Below are 18,222 nucleotides of genomic sequence, written 5' to 3' on the forward strand. Positions count from 1 at the left end.
AAGTACAGAGCAGAATTCAACAGGAGATGACATCCCATAATACAATTTGGATTTGTTTAGAGTCCTGGAGACCTCGGCCATCAAGCTGCATCTCCCTATCGGCCGTTACCCCTCTACCCGACGATTCCTGCTATCCTCTATCAGGGATGACTTTACCTTAGGCAGGCAGGTGGGCCGTGGCACCAAGTGGCACATTTGATTACGGAGAAGAGAAACAGAATAGGTGAGGGTGAGTAACAAATTAGAACTGTCACGTTACTTCTGTTTTAGTGCTAATGACAGTCTGCACAGTTAATCAGCAGCTCTAGTCAGGGTGTGCTAAACTGAAGTCGTGAGTCTTCAGCCGGGATTTGAAAGCTGAGACAGAAGGGGCATCTCTTATAGTAGCTGGCAGACCACTCCACAGTTTAGGGGGTCCTGTAACTAAAAGCTTGACCTCCCACTGTTATTTTATTAATCATAAACTGAGCACCACCTTGAGATCTTAATGTGCGCTCAGGTTTGTAAATCATGATAAATTCAGATGAGTAAGCCGGACCTCGCCCATTTAAGGCTTTATATGTTAAAAGGAGGATTTTGAAATCTGCCCTAAACTTAACCGGGAGCAGGTGTAAGGATTTAAGAACTGGAGTGATGTGTTTGTATTTTCTTGTTCTTGTAATAATTCTTACAGCAGCATTTTGGATAAACTGGAGGCTGTATAAAGACAGTATGAACATCCAGAGAACAGCGCATTGCAGTAGTCAATCCTACTAGAAATAAACGCAGGAATTAATTTCTCAGAATCCTGCTTATTTAGAAAGAGCCTTAATTGTGCAACATTTAGTATTCAATGGGTCAGCACTTAAGGAGACATTTGTGAGGTCCTCTGCGCCTTCTCGGCCCCTCTCAGGCCTGCAGATGATTTCTGTGTGTTGTCAAATCTCAAGTCCTGACTCATTTCATGTGTAGATCTTAGCTGGTGGTACAAGCTGCTCATCTCCATTTGAAATTCAGACTCCCTCGATGTATTAGGGACGTGTCTGAAGACTCTCTTGTCTGGTGAATTTCTGTCTAAATGATGGTGGCTTGCCATAGAAGTGTGACTTATTTGTATTTTGTTCTGAGCTCTTCACTTGTGATGATCGGTTTTGTCACACTTGTCCCCAAACAGTCCCCCCCAGCACTGCTGTCCACAGACTGATTATGTTGAAATCAATGAAAATGGAAAACGGAATTGGGGACGAGGTCACTTGTCTTCTTGGCTGTTCTCCTCCATTCCAAACAGAATGGAGATACTGGTAGCAATGGTGCCACATCTGTAACCTTCTCCAAATGTTTAGTCACTGACGTGTCAGTGTGACACTCCCTATGCTCACATGCACTAAAACTGAAACCCCCACACCTAGTGACATGACGATGCTCCCACTGCAAAAGCTGGCCTGATTCAGGGGTCTCTTAGTCCTCCTAAAAAGCATCCCCTTCACTTCTTACTTTCTAACAGCTGCCACTGGGCCTTCTACCCTCTGGAGCGACACTCCGCTCCCTGTATTCCCCGTCTCTATCCAGAAAAGAACAAAAGACGGGCTGGAAATCCCAGCTGCATTGTCTGTGCCTTAATCTTTATGCATCGACCAGACGGATACCGAAATGCCGGAATGCTGAACTAAATGAACGTCGCCGTCACAACAAACAAACAAACAAACAAACAAACAAAGTCCATTATCAGTGGCGAGCCCGGGGCTGCCTACAACGCTCGAGGAGACACAGACTTCAATGGAAGCAATCAGCTTCCCTCTTTGTTTCGCCCCGTTTCAGCCACTGACCCAGCGCTTCACGCTCTGACATATGAGGAATTATCCGATGGTTTGCATGCACAGTGAATAATCGTTAAATAGACTGGAAAAGCATCTTTAAAAAGGCCATGTGTTATCAGAATGCAACACCTGCAGGACAAAAGGGGAGGTTAATTTTCTTGTAGCTATGAAGCATGAGGAGGCCATTAGGCAGTCGGCTGTTGCCGCGCACGGAAAAATGGTCGCATTATTCATTAGGCCGGGATTTTAGAGTTTTTATCATGTACGGTAAATTTCAAGCTGCAAAATCCCAAATATAGTATGAGATGGACTAAACAATACATTAATACATTTTAAATTTACACACCCATACATATATTGTGAACAAAAGGGGGCGCTCTTGAGTTGCCTGATTAATTGGTAGTGAATTTAAACCTACAGAATCATAAATTCAGCAAGGGGTCAGCCCAACAAAATACATTTACATATTTTATAATAAAAACTCATCCATGTATATGTAGTGAACAAGAGGGGAGCTTTCAAGCTGTATGATTCGTATGTTATAAATATATAAAGCTAAGCATCCCATAAACATCCCAATAGAGTGGTAAATAAGTAACATTTCCATTGTCATACCTGCACATAGACACACATATAGATTGCAAACAAAAGGGGGCGCCCTTGAGCTTTATAATTCATATACTGTGCTATAAAATCATAAACTCGGAATAAGATCAGTTCAACAAGATACACTTACAGAAGCATGAACACACACAGCCTCACACACTAAACACAATTCATCTAACCTGCATGGCTTTGCATTGAACAGTGGGACAAAAGTCACACAGACATGGGGAGAACATGCAGGCTGCACAGACGGAGGACCTGAAACACAAACACTGGTCTGTGCTGTCACTGCATCACCAGGTGGCCCACTTACAAACCATATGACTCATAAACTGCTGTAAAGATTTATATACAAACTGCTCAACAGAATGAAAGGACCACTTTCTAACCCGAGCGTAGCATCAAGTCAATAACACTTGTGGGCTGTTGATCTGCTCAGTGAAGTAGCAGAGGGACTTGTTCATCACTTTCAGCTGCTTTGGGGCACTAGAGGGGTGACAATGAGACGACCCCCAAAACAGGAATGAACAATTTAACAGGTGGAGGGAGGCCACTGACATTTTGCCCTCTTCATCTGTTTTGTCACTCGTTTTGCATTTGTCTATGGTCAGTGTCACTACTGGTAGCATGAGGCCATACCTGGAGCCTACAGAGCTGGCACAGGTAGTCCAACTTCTCCATCAATATGTGCCATTTCTAGAAGGTTTGCTGTTTCTCTCAGCACAGTCTCAAGGGCATGGAGGAGATTCCAGGAGACAGATAGGCAGTTCTTCTAGGAGAGCTGGACAGGTCCCCTCGTAGAAGGTCCTGAACCCATCAGCAGGACCCACCAGTATCTGCTCCTTTAGGCACAGGGGATCAGGATGAGCACTGGCAGAGCCTACAAAATGACCTCCAGCAGGCAGGCCACTGGTGTGAATGTCTCTGAGCAAACACTGTGAAACAGACTTCGTGAGGGTGGCACAGTCCTCTTGTGAGCACCGTGGAGCTCGATTGGCATTTGCCATAGAATACCAGAGTTGGCACCCTGTGCTTTTCACAGATGAGAGCAGGTTCACCCTGAGCACATGTGACAGACATAAAAGGGTCTGGAGAAGCCGTGGAGAACGTTATTCTGCCTGTAACATCGTTCAGCATGACCAGTTTGGTGGTGGGTCAGTGATGGTCAGTCTGGGGAGGCATATCCATGGAGGGACGCACAGACCTCTACAGGCTACACAACACCACCTTAACTGCCATTATGTATCGGGATGTAATCCTTGGACACATTGTCAAACCCTATGCTGGTTCCTCCTGGTGCACGACAATGCCCGGCCTCATGTGGCGAGAGGATGAAGCAATTGATACCATTGACTGGACCCCACCACGCTCACTCGCCTGACATCCTCTGGGTGGGATATTATGTTTGGGTCCATCCGACACCTCAGCCTGTCCAGGAGCTCAGTGATGCTCTGGTCCAGATCTGGGAGGAGATCCCCCAGGACACCTCTGTCATCTCATTAGGACGTTGTCAGGACTGCATACAAGCACGTGGGCATACAAACTACTGAGCACGATTTGGAGTTGCTGCAATGACATTTGAACAACTCATTTTTAAATCAAGACATCATTACTATTAACACGGAGAGAAAGCTAATAAGCTCTTAGCTCAACAAATCCATAAGCAAGAAGTTCACAATACAATCCCAGCAATCACCAGTACGAATGGAGACAAAATCATTGACCATAAAAATATAATGCACACATTTAGAGACTACTATAAATCCTTATATTCTACTGAGTTTAAAGAAGACAACATACAATCTAATGCATTTCTGGATGCACTACAGATACCACAACTAGATACTCTTAGTGCAGAGGAATTGGATAAACCTCTGGCGCTATCAGAATTACTAGATGCTATAAAGTCACTTCGGGTTTTATAAGAAGTTCTCCACTCAGCTAGCTCCCCTCTTATTAGCAACATTCACAGAAGCTAGAGACAATCAAATTCTACCTCAAACTTTTCGCCAAGCATTAATCACCGTCTTTCCTAAACGAAGGACTTATCACAATGTGTATCATACAGACCAATCTCACTTCTGAATAATGATGTTAAGATTCTCTCCAAAGTCCTAGCTACAAGGATGCAGAAAGTGCTGCCTTCGGTAATATCACAAGATCAAACTGGATTTATTAAAGGCCGACACTTAGCTTCCAATCTCCGACGCCTGTTTAATGTAATATATTCACCAGCAAAGTCAAACATCCCAGAGATATTATTATCGTTGGATGCAGAAAAAGCATTTGATATGATTGAATGGAACTACCTTTTCACTACATTAGAGAAATTTGGGTTTGGCCCGAACATTTGTGCATTGATCAAACTACTGTATACCAATCCAGAAGCTTCAGTTTGTATTAACAACATTAATTCAGACTACTTTAAACTAGAACGTGGTACCAGACAAGGATGTCCCTTCTCACCACTACTTTTTGCAATCGCCATTGAACCACTGGCAGTTCACTGTCGAAATGCTTATCAGATAAAGGGGATTATCAGAGAAGGACTTGAAAAGAAAATTTCTCTGTATGCAGATGATATGGTGCTGTAGATATCAGACCACAAAATACTGTGCCTGCAGTCCTAACAGCACTTACGGAATTTCAGAAGATTTCTGTTCTCCAAATTAATTTGAATAAAAGTGTGCTCTTTCCAGTGAACTCTCAAGCACACAATATTAGATTGGACACCTTCCCTTTTATCATTGCAGATCAGTTTGAACACCTAGGGGTAAACATCACAAGTAAACACAAAGCTCTTTATCAACAAAATTTAGTTGGGACTTGATTTTACCGTATAATTTCTGGTATTTGATAATGTCAGTCATATGAGTCGAATGCGGAACACTCCCGCTATTGGTCCAAGAGATTTTGATATGCTAACGCCCTCCGGAGAAAGTAACCACTATTCCGAAGCAACATTTGCACTCTTTTGTGTTTTTTGTATCTCACACCCTCGTACACCTTTATCGTAAGAGCATCACTTATCTACGATCGAGCGTTCGATCACAATGAAATAAGAAGCTGGTTTTAAATTAAACGTCATTGAAGTAGCGAAAGAAATTGGCATCTGTGCTGCTGCAACAAAACGTGATGCATCTGAGAAACTGCTGAAAGTTTGGAGGAGGCAAGAAGATGTCAAAAATAAAAATAAGTGTCACATTTTTGAAGGCGCATAAGTCGGGTTCTGATTTTATGATCGATTTTTCAAGTTTCAAGACCCAACTTATACGTGAGTACATACAGTAAACACCAATATGAATCACAACATCCCCAGCAGACGTGATTTGTGATTTCTCTTCTAGCGTGGCAGGCCTAGAGCTCCCTGTCCAGTATATCAGTGTCACGCCAGCAATGTCAGCACCATGCATGTTCCTCCAGTAAGCGTCCACAGCAGCTGCCCAGACCTTTCCCCTCACCAGTCCAAGTCATGAGTCCCGCTGTTGTGTAATTCAAATGGCCCCACGGCTGATCCTCCAGTGCAGCACCAATGACACGAGTGACCCTCTTCACAGAGCCGCACTCACTTCTTTTATGTCATTTGTGTGATACGTACTCTGAATAAGGGTCTGAATACTTGTGTCATTGTGAGATTTCAGGATTGTTATTTTTTATTCTTAATAAATTTCCTAAACATCCTAAAATCCTGTTTTAGTCCAAAAGCACATCTAAAAATGTCCACTAGAGGGGGGTGTACTGCCACACCCAGACTAGAGACGAGGCAACACAGAATCTTTTTAAAAATAAAAAAAAAGGTTTATTTCAACAAAAAGGCTCGTGAGAAGAATGAAGCTCCATAGAGCACAAAAAGGCAAAATGGAGTTACCTAAAACAAAAGGCAATTTGGGTGACCACAGTCCTGACACAGAAATCCAAACCAGAGCAACAAGGTTCAGAAACCCAATAAATCAAAGAAACACAAGTAAACTCCCCGACCTCTTGGCATGTCTGAACTGAACTGCCAGGAACTGTGGGAGACCCCCTGGATTTATAAGTCATGGCAGTGATTGGCAGGTGAGTCCCCACCTCCTGAGGGGAACCACCCACAAAACACATGCAACATAACACAAGCAGCTTATAGACGAGATCAAAAGTAAAGAATCATGCAGACATGGCACAAAAATGAATAAAAGACAAGACGTGAAACAAGGCTTTGAAACTCGGAACCCAGGTTAAAACATGACCCCTGTATTTGCTCTGTCATTCTGGGATATTGAGTGTTGCTCGATGAAGGGGGAAAAAACAATGCAATGACTTTAGCACGAGGCTGCAAACACAACACAATGTGTGAAAGAGCCACAGACAGGTAGGGATAACATTCGACTCCCCCGGCCGAGTGTTTAATTGTGGCTGATCAAACATGGCCGCCGCTCATCGGCTAAGCTTTACTAAATCCGATCGAAAAGTGCTTGGACAGCCACCGTGCACCCACGTAAGTAAGTGACTGCTTGGGCAGGCTAAGCCTTGTCTTCTGCATTGCTGCTTTACTTAGAGAAGGTGATGTCGACCTTGTTCAACCACAACAGATTGGCAGGAGACGCTTTAGAAGGATGGCGTGCTGGCGTCCCAGATAGGGCGAGTGTACGGGTTAATTAGATGCTGTCAAAGCCGGCGCTTGCGGATTCAAAGCCAATTCTAAAGGTGTCTCTGATAATAGCTTTCTGTCAATTATCTACTTTTGTTTAGAAAAGAATACATAAAATAAAATCCATCATAGAATCTATTAGGTCCAGTTGGTGACATTTCTTTTGTTGGTGAGGTGACTTGCTCAGTGTCACAGTGGTGTCAGTAGTGGGATTTGAACCCACTACCTCAGTCCAAAGTCTTTCGTACTACTTTATGTAAAGAATTGTGGGAATTTGGAACAAGCAACCAAGAGTGGAAGTCAGCTCTTCATTCCAGGACCGGATTCCTCGGAGGGCAGATCCTCCCCAGAGTAGCCTTGGCTGACACTTTAAGTGGACCTTCCTTTCTGTAAACACGTTTTTGCTTCACTTTTGGAGAAAGAATCTGGTATAGCAAGCAGGATTAGATAGATAGATAGAATTTGGTGTAGTAGGCAGGATTAGATAGATAGATAGATAGATAGATAGATAGATAGATAGATAGATAGATAGATAGATAGATAGATAGATAGATAGATAGATAGATAGATAGATAGATAGAATGTGGTGTAGTAGGCAGGATTAGATAGATGAGTTCCCGTGGATCCTCCACACTGGACTTTCGACCTTTCATTTCACACACACTTTAAACTGTTTCCATCCTACGTATTCAAACTTTTACATAAACTTAACTTGCTGCATCTGAATTCTGTTTGTGCCCATCCAGATAAATGATTTTTGCTATTAATAATCTGGATCTGTTTTATGATGATTTCATTTCCTTTCACAGATACAAATGAGAGGTCGTTTTTCATCATTAATAAATGCAGGGATTCTCATTAATATTCATGACAGAATTAAAGATGGATTAAAGCAACATTGACGAAAAAAATCACAAATAAAAGAAAGAAAATAAAAGGCTGGAATTGAACACACCTTGGGATTTAACAGCAGATAAAAGCAACTAATGAGCTAAATGAAGACGAGTGAATCTGTTGATTAGTTTGAATTAAAAAGTCACCTAACAAATATGCCGGCAGCGCATTCAAGCCAAAGCGTAAGAGGGATAAAAATGAGAAGGCCAAGAGAGGAAAAAAACAGCCAGAATCTGTGAGCCGAGACACCTAAATGATTGGGAACATAAATACGCGAGTCAGACGGAGAGGTAAACCAGGCAGAGTGGAACTGCCACCATCACGTGAATGTCACCGAGGAAGATATGTGGACAGAATGGACAGACGCCTTGGGTCAGCACAGACTGGGAGCTTCAATTGTCAGTCCACTCAGTTGTTGAACCGAGGTAATACTACTGACAGGCACAGGGGGGAGCCAACCCGGCAAGAGACGCCAGTCCAGTCCACAGCGGACCCACGAGGACGGCCCAGCAGCCGGACTGGAGTGTGGGAGGCAATTGGATTGGTTAGGGAAAAAAAACACAGGCAAAGGGAGAACATGCAAACTCCACAGAGACAGTAGAGAAACCTCAAACCCACCCAGGGTCCGTCCGTGGTGGAAAGGCAGCAGCGCTAATGGCAGGTGCTTCTAAAACCGAGACATAGAAACAAAATACAGAGAACCGCAAAGAAAAGAGAGAAAATAGAAAGCATCCGTCCGTCCATCCAGTCAGCGAGCCTCATCCTTACAGTTCACCCTTCTGCCCACCCGTGTGTTCATTCATCTAACAAAGCCAGCCACTCCTTAATCTGTTTAACTGCTAGCCCTGATCTCCATTCCCTCATCTTTCCATGAATATCTCCATTCATCCTTCTCTCTGTCTGTTCAACTGCCGCCACATTCTTCCATCTCTAATTCATCCATCAGTTCATCTATATACTCTTCTGTCTGTCCAATTACTTCTCTACCTATTCTTTTGCTTCTCCATCCATCATTCTGTTTGTTAATACAATCATTTTCATACTTCCTCATTAGTTTTACAACTAGCAGTCCATCCTCCCTTCCTTCTGTTCAGTTATTAATCCAACCTTCTATTCGTCCTTCTTTCTGTCTGTTCATACACTCTTTTACTTTTCTTATCTCCATCCATCCAACCGTCCACACGGTCAACTCTCAGTACATCCATTTTTTTTTTGTTCTTCAGTTCAATCATCCATCCTCATGTCTTTCTGGCTGTCCACTCATCCACCTTTCCATCCCTCTGCCCTTTCATTCCTTCCTTCATTTATTTTTCATCTACATTTGTGTCCATTCAGCCATCCTCTCTCAGCCCATCAGTCTTTGTCTGTTCATTAATCTGCCAATCCATCCATCTTGTTAGTTGTTCCACTGCTCATCTGTCCATCTGTTTATCCATCAATCCATTTATAAGCCAATCCTTCCATTTATATACTCCTTTGTCCCTTCATTTATTTATTTTTCTTATATTCATCCATCCATCCATTCATCTCCCAATGTGTCCATTTATTTGTTCTTCTGTTCACTTATCCACACCCATGTCCTTCTAGCTGCCCACTCATCTATCCTTCCATTCCTTTTCCCTTTCATTCATTCATTCATTCATTCATTCATTCATTCATTCATTCATTCATGTTTACGTCCATTCGTCCATCCACTTTCTGCTCCTCAGTCTGTCCGGCTGTTAATTAATCTGCTCTTTATTTGACCAGCTGCTAGTTCATCACTTAATCTCTCCATTTGTTCAGTTATCAGTCTGTCCTGCCATTTGTCATTCTTTCTGTCAATTTATACACTCGTTTGCTCATCCATCCATCCACCTGTTCAAATGTCAGCACTTCCAATCATCTGTTCTTCCATTTCCTCATCCAACACCAAAGTCCTTCTGGTTGTACAGTCATCTGTTCTTACATTTCTCTGCTCATTCATTCATTCATTCATTCATTCATTCATTCATTCATTCATCTGTGTCTTTTCATCCACCCAACCCCAGCCTGTTAGTTAATTTGTTCACTCATTTCTTAATTTGTCCAACTGCCACTCCATCCCTCTGTTCAATTGTCAGCCCTGTCCTTGCATTTGTCTTTCTGTCTATCTATTCGTTCATTCATTCATTTTTTTGTTTTTCTTATAACCACCTATCCATTATCTCTTCGCTCTCAGTATTAACCTTTTATCTGTTCTTGCATTTGCTCATCTACCCATAGCCATGTCCTTCTGTCTGTCCACTCATCTATACTTCCATCCATCTGCCTATTCCTCCATTCATTCATTCATGCATCTGTTCTTAGGTCCTTTCATTCATCAATGCCCAATCCATCAGTCTGTCTGCCTGTTCATTAATTCGTCTAAACTCTGAACCCATCCATCAATTTGTCCTTCCATCCGACCGTCCATCTAACCTCCTGTTTGTCTCTTCACCTGTCCGCTCACCATGAATTCTCCTGTCCCTCTCTCAATAAATCATTTGTCTTTCTTCCTTCCTTGCTGACATTTGAGGTCTAACAGACCACTGTCGGCCGGTGACAGAAGCCAAGGTCACCAAATGGACAAATACGGACAGAACCTGCAGGCGTCCACACCAAAGTGAGCCGGTGTCTCCAGCCATGTGACCCTGACCAGCACTTACTCCACAGGTTCCTCGGTTTAAATCTAAAGTTGTATTTTTCTGGTGGGCTGTCAAGAGATGGAGATGTGCCATGAGCATGAAAGGCACAACACAGAATGTGAGCCGGGCACCAACAGCAATGGCATATCGAGTGCAGTAACCTGAACCAAAGTCCACTTACCCAAGACTCTTAATAATCCAGCGGCCCACCTGCTTTTGGTTCGTAGGAGGAAATCAATGGGGACATGAGAGCCCGTCAGGTCATAGAAGGCATCCCAGACCATAGACCCCGCAGTGAGATGGACCATGAATCCCTGATGAGAACTTAAGGTGGTACAATAAAATGAAAAGCTTTGCCCAAACATCTGACCAATCATAACCTGCAAGGAGGCTGGCAGCCAGGGCCACAGAGCACTGTGTGAAAGTAAAGGGGTGATGAATTTATGGTGGGTCGCATCACCACGGCAACGAGCAATCTAATGCCGTCCAGTTACCCCGCTGGCACAACAAAATGTGTGATGTCTGCCTTCAGATTGTATGAGGAGGTTACCACAGTCACATGAGGGTCTGCGACTCAGCTTGTCACTGCACTTCACCCCAGCTGGCATTTCACTTGGCGCCTTCCGTTGGCTCAAGAGGAGATCCAGGGCTCGCCTTTCTCAGTCTGGGGCTGCGTGGGACGGGTAGGTTTGACAGTTTGTTCATTTGCTTACTTGTAATGAACTCTGGAAAAGAATTTCAAAGATGTGAGGAGAAAGTTAAACAAATGTATGACATTTAAGACATCACAATATAAATAACAGGTACAGGTACGTACGGCCAGTGCCCTTTATGGTGCTGATTTGGTGGTGACTGTGAATTTAATTTTTGGTGCCTCATGGGCCTTACATCCTGGGCCCAGCTGTTGTCTGTGGAGATGTGGCTTCTTCTTTGGTGGTCCTCCCTCGTCTCCACACCATCTTGTGCTGATGAGTGTGATGGACTGGCACCTCCACTAGAGCTGTTTTCTGTGGTGGGCCCAACTGGGCCATGGTTGGCTCCTGAACATTATTAGATCATTTTCAATGAGGAAATGGACAAAGTGGGTTTGGAGAATTTTATATGTTTAGGTGAATTTTGTTTGTTGGCCTGACGTGACCAATGCCCCCTGTTAAGGGTCCTGGACCTTCAAGTGGCTCAGTGATGGCCCTTTGACCCTTCACGTCTAAACAACTTCAGGACAATCTCTAAGTGACTCTCCTTCTCTAAAGCTTGTTTTGTCCTCACCTTCAACGCTCCTTAAATCAGAATATTATTGATAACTTTCTGATTTTAGCACATCCCACACTACAGAATCTGCTCTTCTCATAGCGATGAAGGGCCTGTTGTTAACAGCGGATAATGAAGGGTGCTGTTGCAATTTGATTGACCTCAGTGCAACATCTAGACCAGGATGTTCTTGCTCTTTGTCTAAAAGCAGTTGCCATCCAGGACACAGGTCCTAATTGGTCCATTGTGTATTTAAAGAACAGGATCATTTCTGTAAGCCTGGGTAGTTCTTCATCTACTCCACCTGGCTGACCTCTGGGGTCCCTCAGGGATCCATTTTAGGACCTGTACTTTCTTCTGGACTCCATGCCTTAATTAAGCAGGCCGTTGTCTCCAATAGAGTCCAGCTGCAGGCGAGACAGTCTGAAGCCTCGGACAGATTCAGCGACCTGAGACATTCTGAGGCCCTGTCAGCCTCATCTCTTTGACCCCGCCCACTTTCCAGGAGCCACTCCCCTGTGCCTCGTCCTGCATGCCCCTCAAGTCGATTGCTAGTCCTCTTGGCTCCTGCTCTCAAATGTGCGGACTCGATAGTTTGGCTTCTAAACTGTTGTGGTCTCTCAGTTCTGTCCGAAGCAAAAACCACAGAATGGATGCATCTTTTGTTATTGGAGAGAGAGAGGGAGAGAGGGAAGGATAGAGGGAAGAAGAGAGAGGGAGAGGGGGAGGTAGAGAGGGAGAGAGAAGGAAGGAGAGAGGGAAGGAGGGGGAGAGGGAAGGAGGGGGAGAGAGAGAGGGAAGAAGAGAGGGAGAGAAAGAGAGAGAGGGAGGGGGAGGTAGAGAGAGGGAAGGATAGAGGGAAGAAGAGAGAGAGGGAGAGGGGGAGGGAGAGAGGGAGAGAGGAGGAAGGAGAGAGGGAGGGAGGGGGAGGGAGAGAGAAAGAGAGAGATGGAGAGGGGGAGGTAGAGAGGGAGAGAGAGATGGAGAGGGAGAGAGGGAAGGACAGAGGGGGAGAGGGAAGGAGAGAGAAAGGGAGAGGGAGATAGAGAGAGGGAAGAAGACAGGGAGGGAGGGGGAGAGGGAGAGAGAGAGATAAGGAGAGAGGGAAGGAGAGAGAGGGAGAGAAAGAGAGAGGGGGAAGGAGAGAGGGAGGGGGAGAGGGAGAGTGAGTGAGGGAGAGTGAGTGATGGATAGAAGGAGGGAGAAAGAGAGAGAGAGAGAGTCACCAGAACTTTTTTGTGCGAAAGAATAAAATGAATGCACTGAGAAGGTAAAGCAGCCCATGACATTAAAGGTGTCTACTGAATCGAGTTAGTAACTTCTTTCATTGTTCAGTTACAGTATATAAGAGGTACAAATAAACGCCGTCGTGTTTCTCACATGAATACAAGGAGGTTCCTGGCCTCATAATGTCCGAAGTGCTCGGATCTCTTGGAGGCCTATAACTGTCCTGACTGCCGCTGGACACCTCACATTTTTTCCCAAATTATTTTGTTGATTGTGTTTCCAAATTATCAGTTAGAAAGTCAAACTGGCTGTGCTAATAAATGTTTTAGTGATGAAGCATCTGATGTTGACTTTTCTGATGATCCTGTGATCTTCAATGGAGGCTCTGAGTGAGGGGTCTGAGTGTCTGGGTGTGCGAGTGTCCTGATAAAAACCAACATCCAGGCCGCGTGTCTGCCTGCGGGGTTGTCAGCCAGGATCCTGAGCTGTTTCGTCGTGTGGTGGGTGCGACAACGCGCTGTACCAGTGCAGGCTCCCTGACCTGACCTGACCTGACCTGATCGATCAAGAGTGTATTTGTGGTAGAGAGCTAAGAAATCGTTCTTTTTACAGGAAGTCTTCAGAGCCCTTCACTTTATTTTGTTTTTCAATGAATAGATTTGTCGTTTTGCCCATCAGTCTACACTCAATAACCCACCACAACAATGTGAAAAGATGTTTTCAGAAAGGCTGGCAAATTTATTCAAAATCAAAAACTGAACTCTCTCCTTCCTAGAAGCATTCAGAGCCTTAATGAGAACTTTGTAGAAGCTCCCCTGGGAGCCTTCTTGGGTAAGTCGATAGAAGGTTGGCACACCCGGATCGGGGCAGTTTACACCCTCCTTCCTGGCAGACCCTCTCGAGCTCCATTAGACTGGACGGGGAGTGTCACTACACTTCAGGTCTCTCTTCACACACATACGCTCTATGCGGTTTAAGTCTGGGCCACTCGAGGACATTCAGAGGCTCATCAACAAAGCCACTCCAGGGTTCTATTGGTGGTATGTTTTGGGTCACTGAACTGTCACCCTAGTCTGCGGTGGCATGCTCTCACTCTGGTGCAGCTTTCCTTCAAGGGCCTCTCTGAATTGTGCTGTCCTGACCAGTCTCCCTGTCCCTGTCCCTCCATAACCGGACACTGTCATCGCCGTATTGGGCCTTGTCCATATGAATGTCTGAACTGGGCGTTTTTCTGTTCATTGCAGCCAATCAGACAGTCCACACAGCCTTTTGCCACTTGCGTTTGGTTGGATGGGCGTTGGGATGGCATCAAAAAAACATTGCATGCAGCTTTTCCTTGGTGTCAATTTCTGCCAAAATGAGTGTAAAGACAATGTTTACATGTCATTCATTTAATGTCCTGGAGGACCAGATATATCCCATAATTACATGCACACGCACATTTACACACGTTATCCATGATAATAATGGAGAATGAAACAGTTTGTTGGTTTGTGCTAATGACGTCACTTTAGCTACTATGGCTTATCAATGCCAGTTGGCGAGTGGCTGCGCACGCCAGTACTGTTTGTAGATTTGCTTACTTCAAGGTGCCAAGTAGCCGCTCTTCAGGCCTAACACTGACCGGCGTGTAATATGGTGTTGTACCAGCTTGTCTTTTTCGTATTTCTTCATAGATTACACACACACTGCAGTCAGAGGGGGAGCCCAGCAGCGGCGGCCATCTTTTCTCTCCCTACGTTGCCATATCAGGAGGATTTTTAACACAAGGAGGTCAATGCCCAGGTCTGATAAAGCTAACTGATCAATATTTTGTGAATCCAATGAAGGATGAACCTTGAACCCCACAGGTTAAAACCACTCTGATAACTGCCCCCTCAGGTAAACACACAAAACTGCAATCTGGGCTACAGGTTGGCATTTACCAGAGGCCAATGAATGCGAATGTAACGTCATATTTTAGTCAATTGGGCGCCACTACAAAACTCAACTTAAATCCTCGGTCACTCAGAGCGCATTCATTTAACCAAGAGTTGAACATCTGTGTGGACAGGGCCTTGGTTGGGTGAGGAGCAGTGCCTGGTCTTATCCAGACACAGTGCCCGGAGAGTTCAGTGTTTGTCTCATCAGACCAAAGAAGAGTCCAAGCGGGCCTTTTACTCAAGTTGCTTTGGGAGAAGTCCTCTGTCTCTTGCCTCAAGGCCTATCACCCTCTAGCCCTCATACCCATTGTCACAAAGTCCTTCGTGAGGCTCGTCTTTGGACCACTTGAAAGGCGGACTTCCCACAGTCACCTGACCCTCTGCACTTTGCCAATCACCCTGACCGTTGCATTGAAGATGTTGATGCTAGAATGCTTTTCAGTGACTTCACTTCAGCTTTCAACGCCTCACAAGCTCATAGGGAAGTTGGATCTGCTAGGCTGCAACTCTTTCCTATGGCAGCTGGATCCTGGACTTCCTGACAGAAAGTCCCCAGTTTGCAACAGAAATGCCATCTTCAGTACCATCACACTGAGCTCTGGTGCCCTCCAGGGCTGTGTAGCCAAAAATGGCAAATGTATCTATCTATCTATCCCCTTAATAAAAAGATAAGTGTATGTGTGTGTGTGCGTGTGTGTGTGTGTGTGTATGTCCACTCAGTTGCCGTCTCTCTGGTACATGCCATTTAAGTATGAGATTCATAAAAGCGGTACTGTTTGTTATGCACCATCTGTTGGAATGCACTTACAAATGACATTTGAACAGGTGGTGCACTGCAAACGTTCACACTAAGTATGTGGAGGTCCACGTTGGTTACTAAGATTTCAATCCATCTTAGACGGGTGGCACAGCGAGTTTGAAATTAAATCTGCAATACAATAAAGTGTGCAACAGTGCAGGGTCTTATTACTTTCTGAATCCACTGTATAAAACTAAAGAATTAAAAGAGGGGTACCTAACTTTTTCACATGTTTACGTAAAATGAAATGAGAAAAATATTTGTACTAAACAAATCTCACGGACGTCTCCTTTTATTTTTGTGTTCCCAGCTTCAGGCAGGCGGGGAGCTCGTTTGGAGGCAGGAATATCCACGGACACCCGAGAAGAGGCTCTTCCACATTCCCGCTCCTGCTCTTCAGTGTCTTTGTCTGCTCATCCTTGTTTTTTAGACTAACATCATCCTTTTGGTTTTAGTGTTGGAGGACTTGGCACAGACGGGACACCATGGCAGCTACGGCTTCTTCTGGCAATCGCTGGGTCCAGCAGACCCAGTCTCAGGTGGATGAAGTTGTGGATATCATGAGAGTGAATGTGGACAAAGTCTTGGAGAGAGACCAGAAGCTGATGGAGCTTGACGACCGAGCGGATGCCCTTCAGGCCGGGGCCTCCCAGTTTCAGACCAGCGCCGAAGGTCTGAAGAAGAAGTACCTTTGGAAGAACAGAAAAATGTGGATATGCCTGGGTGTGGTGCTGGTCACCCTCATCATCGTCATCGTCGTGGCGGTGGTCGTCATGCATGGCTGAGCTGTTGGGCCATGGGTGAGGGAGTCCTGAACCCACTGCCTGCACATTCTCCGCACACCACATCCATCTTGCTTATTATCCTGATTGTTTCTGGTTCAACAGGTTTGAGTGTCAGCTGTGGCTTAATTGAAATAAATTGAAAGGAGTTTTTATGTTTGTTTGAATTATTAATAGGATGAATGTCAAACAGCAAAGTCTGGGTCCTGAGAAAAGAGTGGGATGGGTATGGGATATGGGGTGGGGGATCCACTGATGAAGTTACATAACTAGGAGACATTACATAACTGTAACTGCATCTGAAGTGCTGGGCCTTTTATAGACACTCAACTCGGTGTGTGCTTTTACAGTCTGGTGCCATTTCTAACATTCATGGGCATGTCAAGATCTTTATTTCAACCACATCTGGAGACAAACCCATCCACAATATCTTCATGATCGTTCCAGACTCCCTCATTTCTTTCTCTTCAGATTTTCCTTGCTGGATTTATGGCAATGTGGAGGGTCATTGTCCTGCTGCAACGTTAACCTTTGGTTGAGCTTTAATCTTCTGACCAATGGTCTCACATCACCCTCAATGAAGAATTCCTAGTGGATTCTATGATGGTGGGCTGACCAGGCTCTGATGCAGCAAAGCAACCCCAATTCTTCAGAATGGACACCAGCTTGGACAAAATGTGTCCAGAGAGTCAGCCGATGCCAACAAACACCAACTTCATTGCATGGGCCACATGTCAGAATGGCCCATCTGTCTTCCCATAAGCCTCAGGTGGCCAAGCCGGGAGCAGGTGAGACCAACATGCAAGGCCATGAAGAGCAAATGAGTCATCAGCAGGTTTCTTGTGCTCAATTATGTCCCACCACCATACTTTACTCTTTGCCTTGGTGTTTAGGATCAAACTGTAGTCTTGTCCCAGTGTTCATTTCGGCCAAACTGTAGTCATGTCCTGATGTTCTTTCTGTTTCCTCATGGCTCACCTCCAGTGTAGGTCTAATTTGTGCCTTTGTTTTCTAATGCATGTTAGCATCAACAGTGGCAAGAGCTGGCTGGAGGTCCACTGATAAAGTTCTGGGGTTCTTGGAGACTTCTTTTCAGCTTCTGGCATCCTGATCTCTGGCTGAACTTTCTGGGATGGTTGGGCCAGGACAAGTTTGCAGATCTTTGAAATTTTATTTACTTGTTGATGACATTCCGGGTCAGTGGAACGAATGGCTGATTTCCAATTGTCTGGAGCTCTTTTTCAATCACTTCTTGGGAAGGCTAGTGGAACAAAAAGAGTCTAACGGACACTAACAATTATATTCAAGATAACTTTCCATCCATTCCCCCAACTAGTTTAAAAGACTTTCAAACAGCTGCTGATAACATCCGTTGGACTAGGAATACGGCAGAAAAGACAGGGCTGGAGGTGGCAGAGTTAAAGACGTGAAGATCTGCATTGGGTGTGACGAGGATGGACAGGATTAGAAATGAGGACATTAGAGGGTCCGCTCAAAGTCAGAGAGGTGAGATTGCATTGGTTTGGACATGTGCAGAGGAGAGATGCTGAGTATAATGAGAGAAGGGTGCTAGGGATAGAGCTGCCAGGTAAGAAGAACAGAGGAAGGCCTAAGAGAAGGTTTATGGATGTGGTGAGAGAGGACATGCAGGTGATAACAGAGCACTATGACGAGGA

The 18,222-nt window shown here is 44.8% G+C and overlaps 1 protein-coding gene across 1 annotated transcript; it reads left to right on the forward strand.

The window, feature by feature from the left end:
• Positions 1–11,192: 11,192 nt before the first annotated feature.
• Positions 11,193–16,716, forward strand: LOC127526041 (vesicle-associated membrane protein 3-like). Its single transcript, XM_051919995.1, has 2 exons — positions 11,193–11,251; positions 16,075–16,716. The coding sequence occupies exon 2, from the start codon at positions 16,250–16,252 to the stop codon at positions 16,547–16,549; it is 300 nt and encodes a 99-aa protein (XP_051775955.1). The 5' UTR covers positions 11,193–11,251; positions 16,075–16,249; the 3' UTR covers positions 16,550–16,716.
• The last annotated feature ends 1,506 nt before the right edge of the window (positions 16,717–18,222 follow it).

The sequence above is a fragment of the Erpetoichthys calabaricus genome, chromosome 16, assembly GCF_900747795.2.
Source record: "Erpetoichthys calabaricus chromosome 16, fErpCal1.3, whole genome shotgun sequence".
NCBI lineage: Eukaryota > Metazoa > Chordata > Cladistia > Polypteriformes > Polypteridae > Erpetoichthys > Erpetoichthys calabaricus.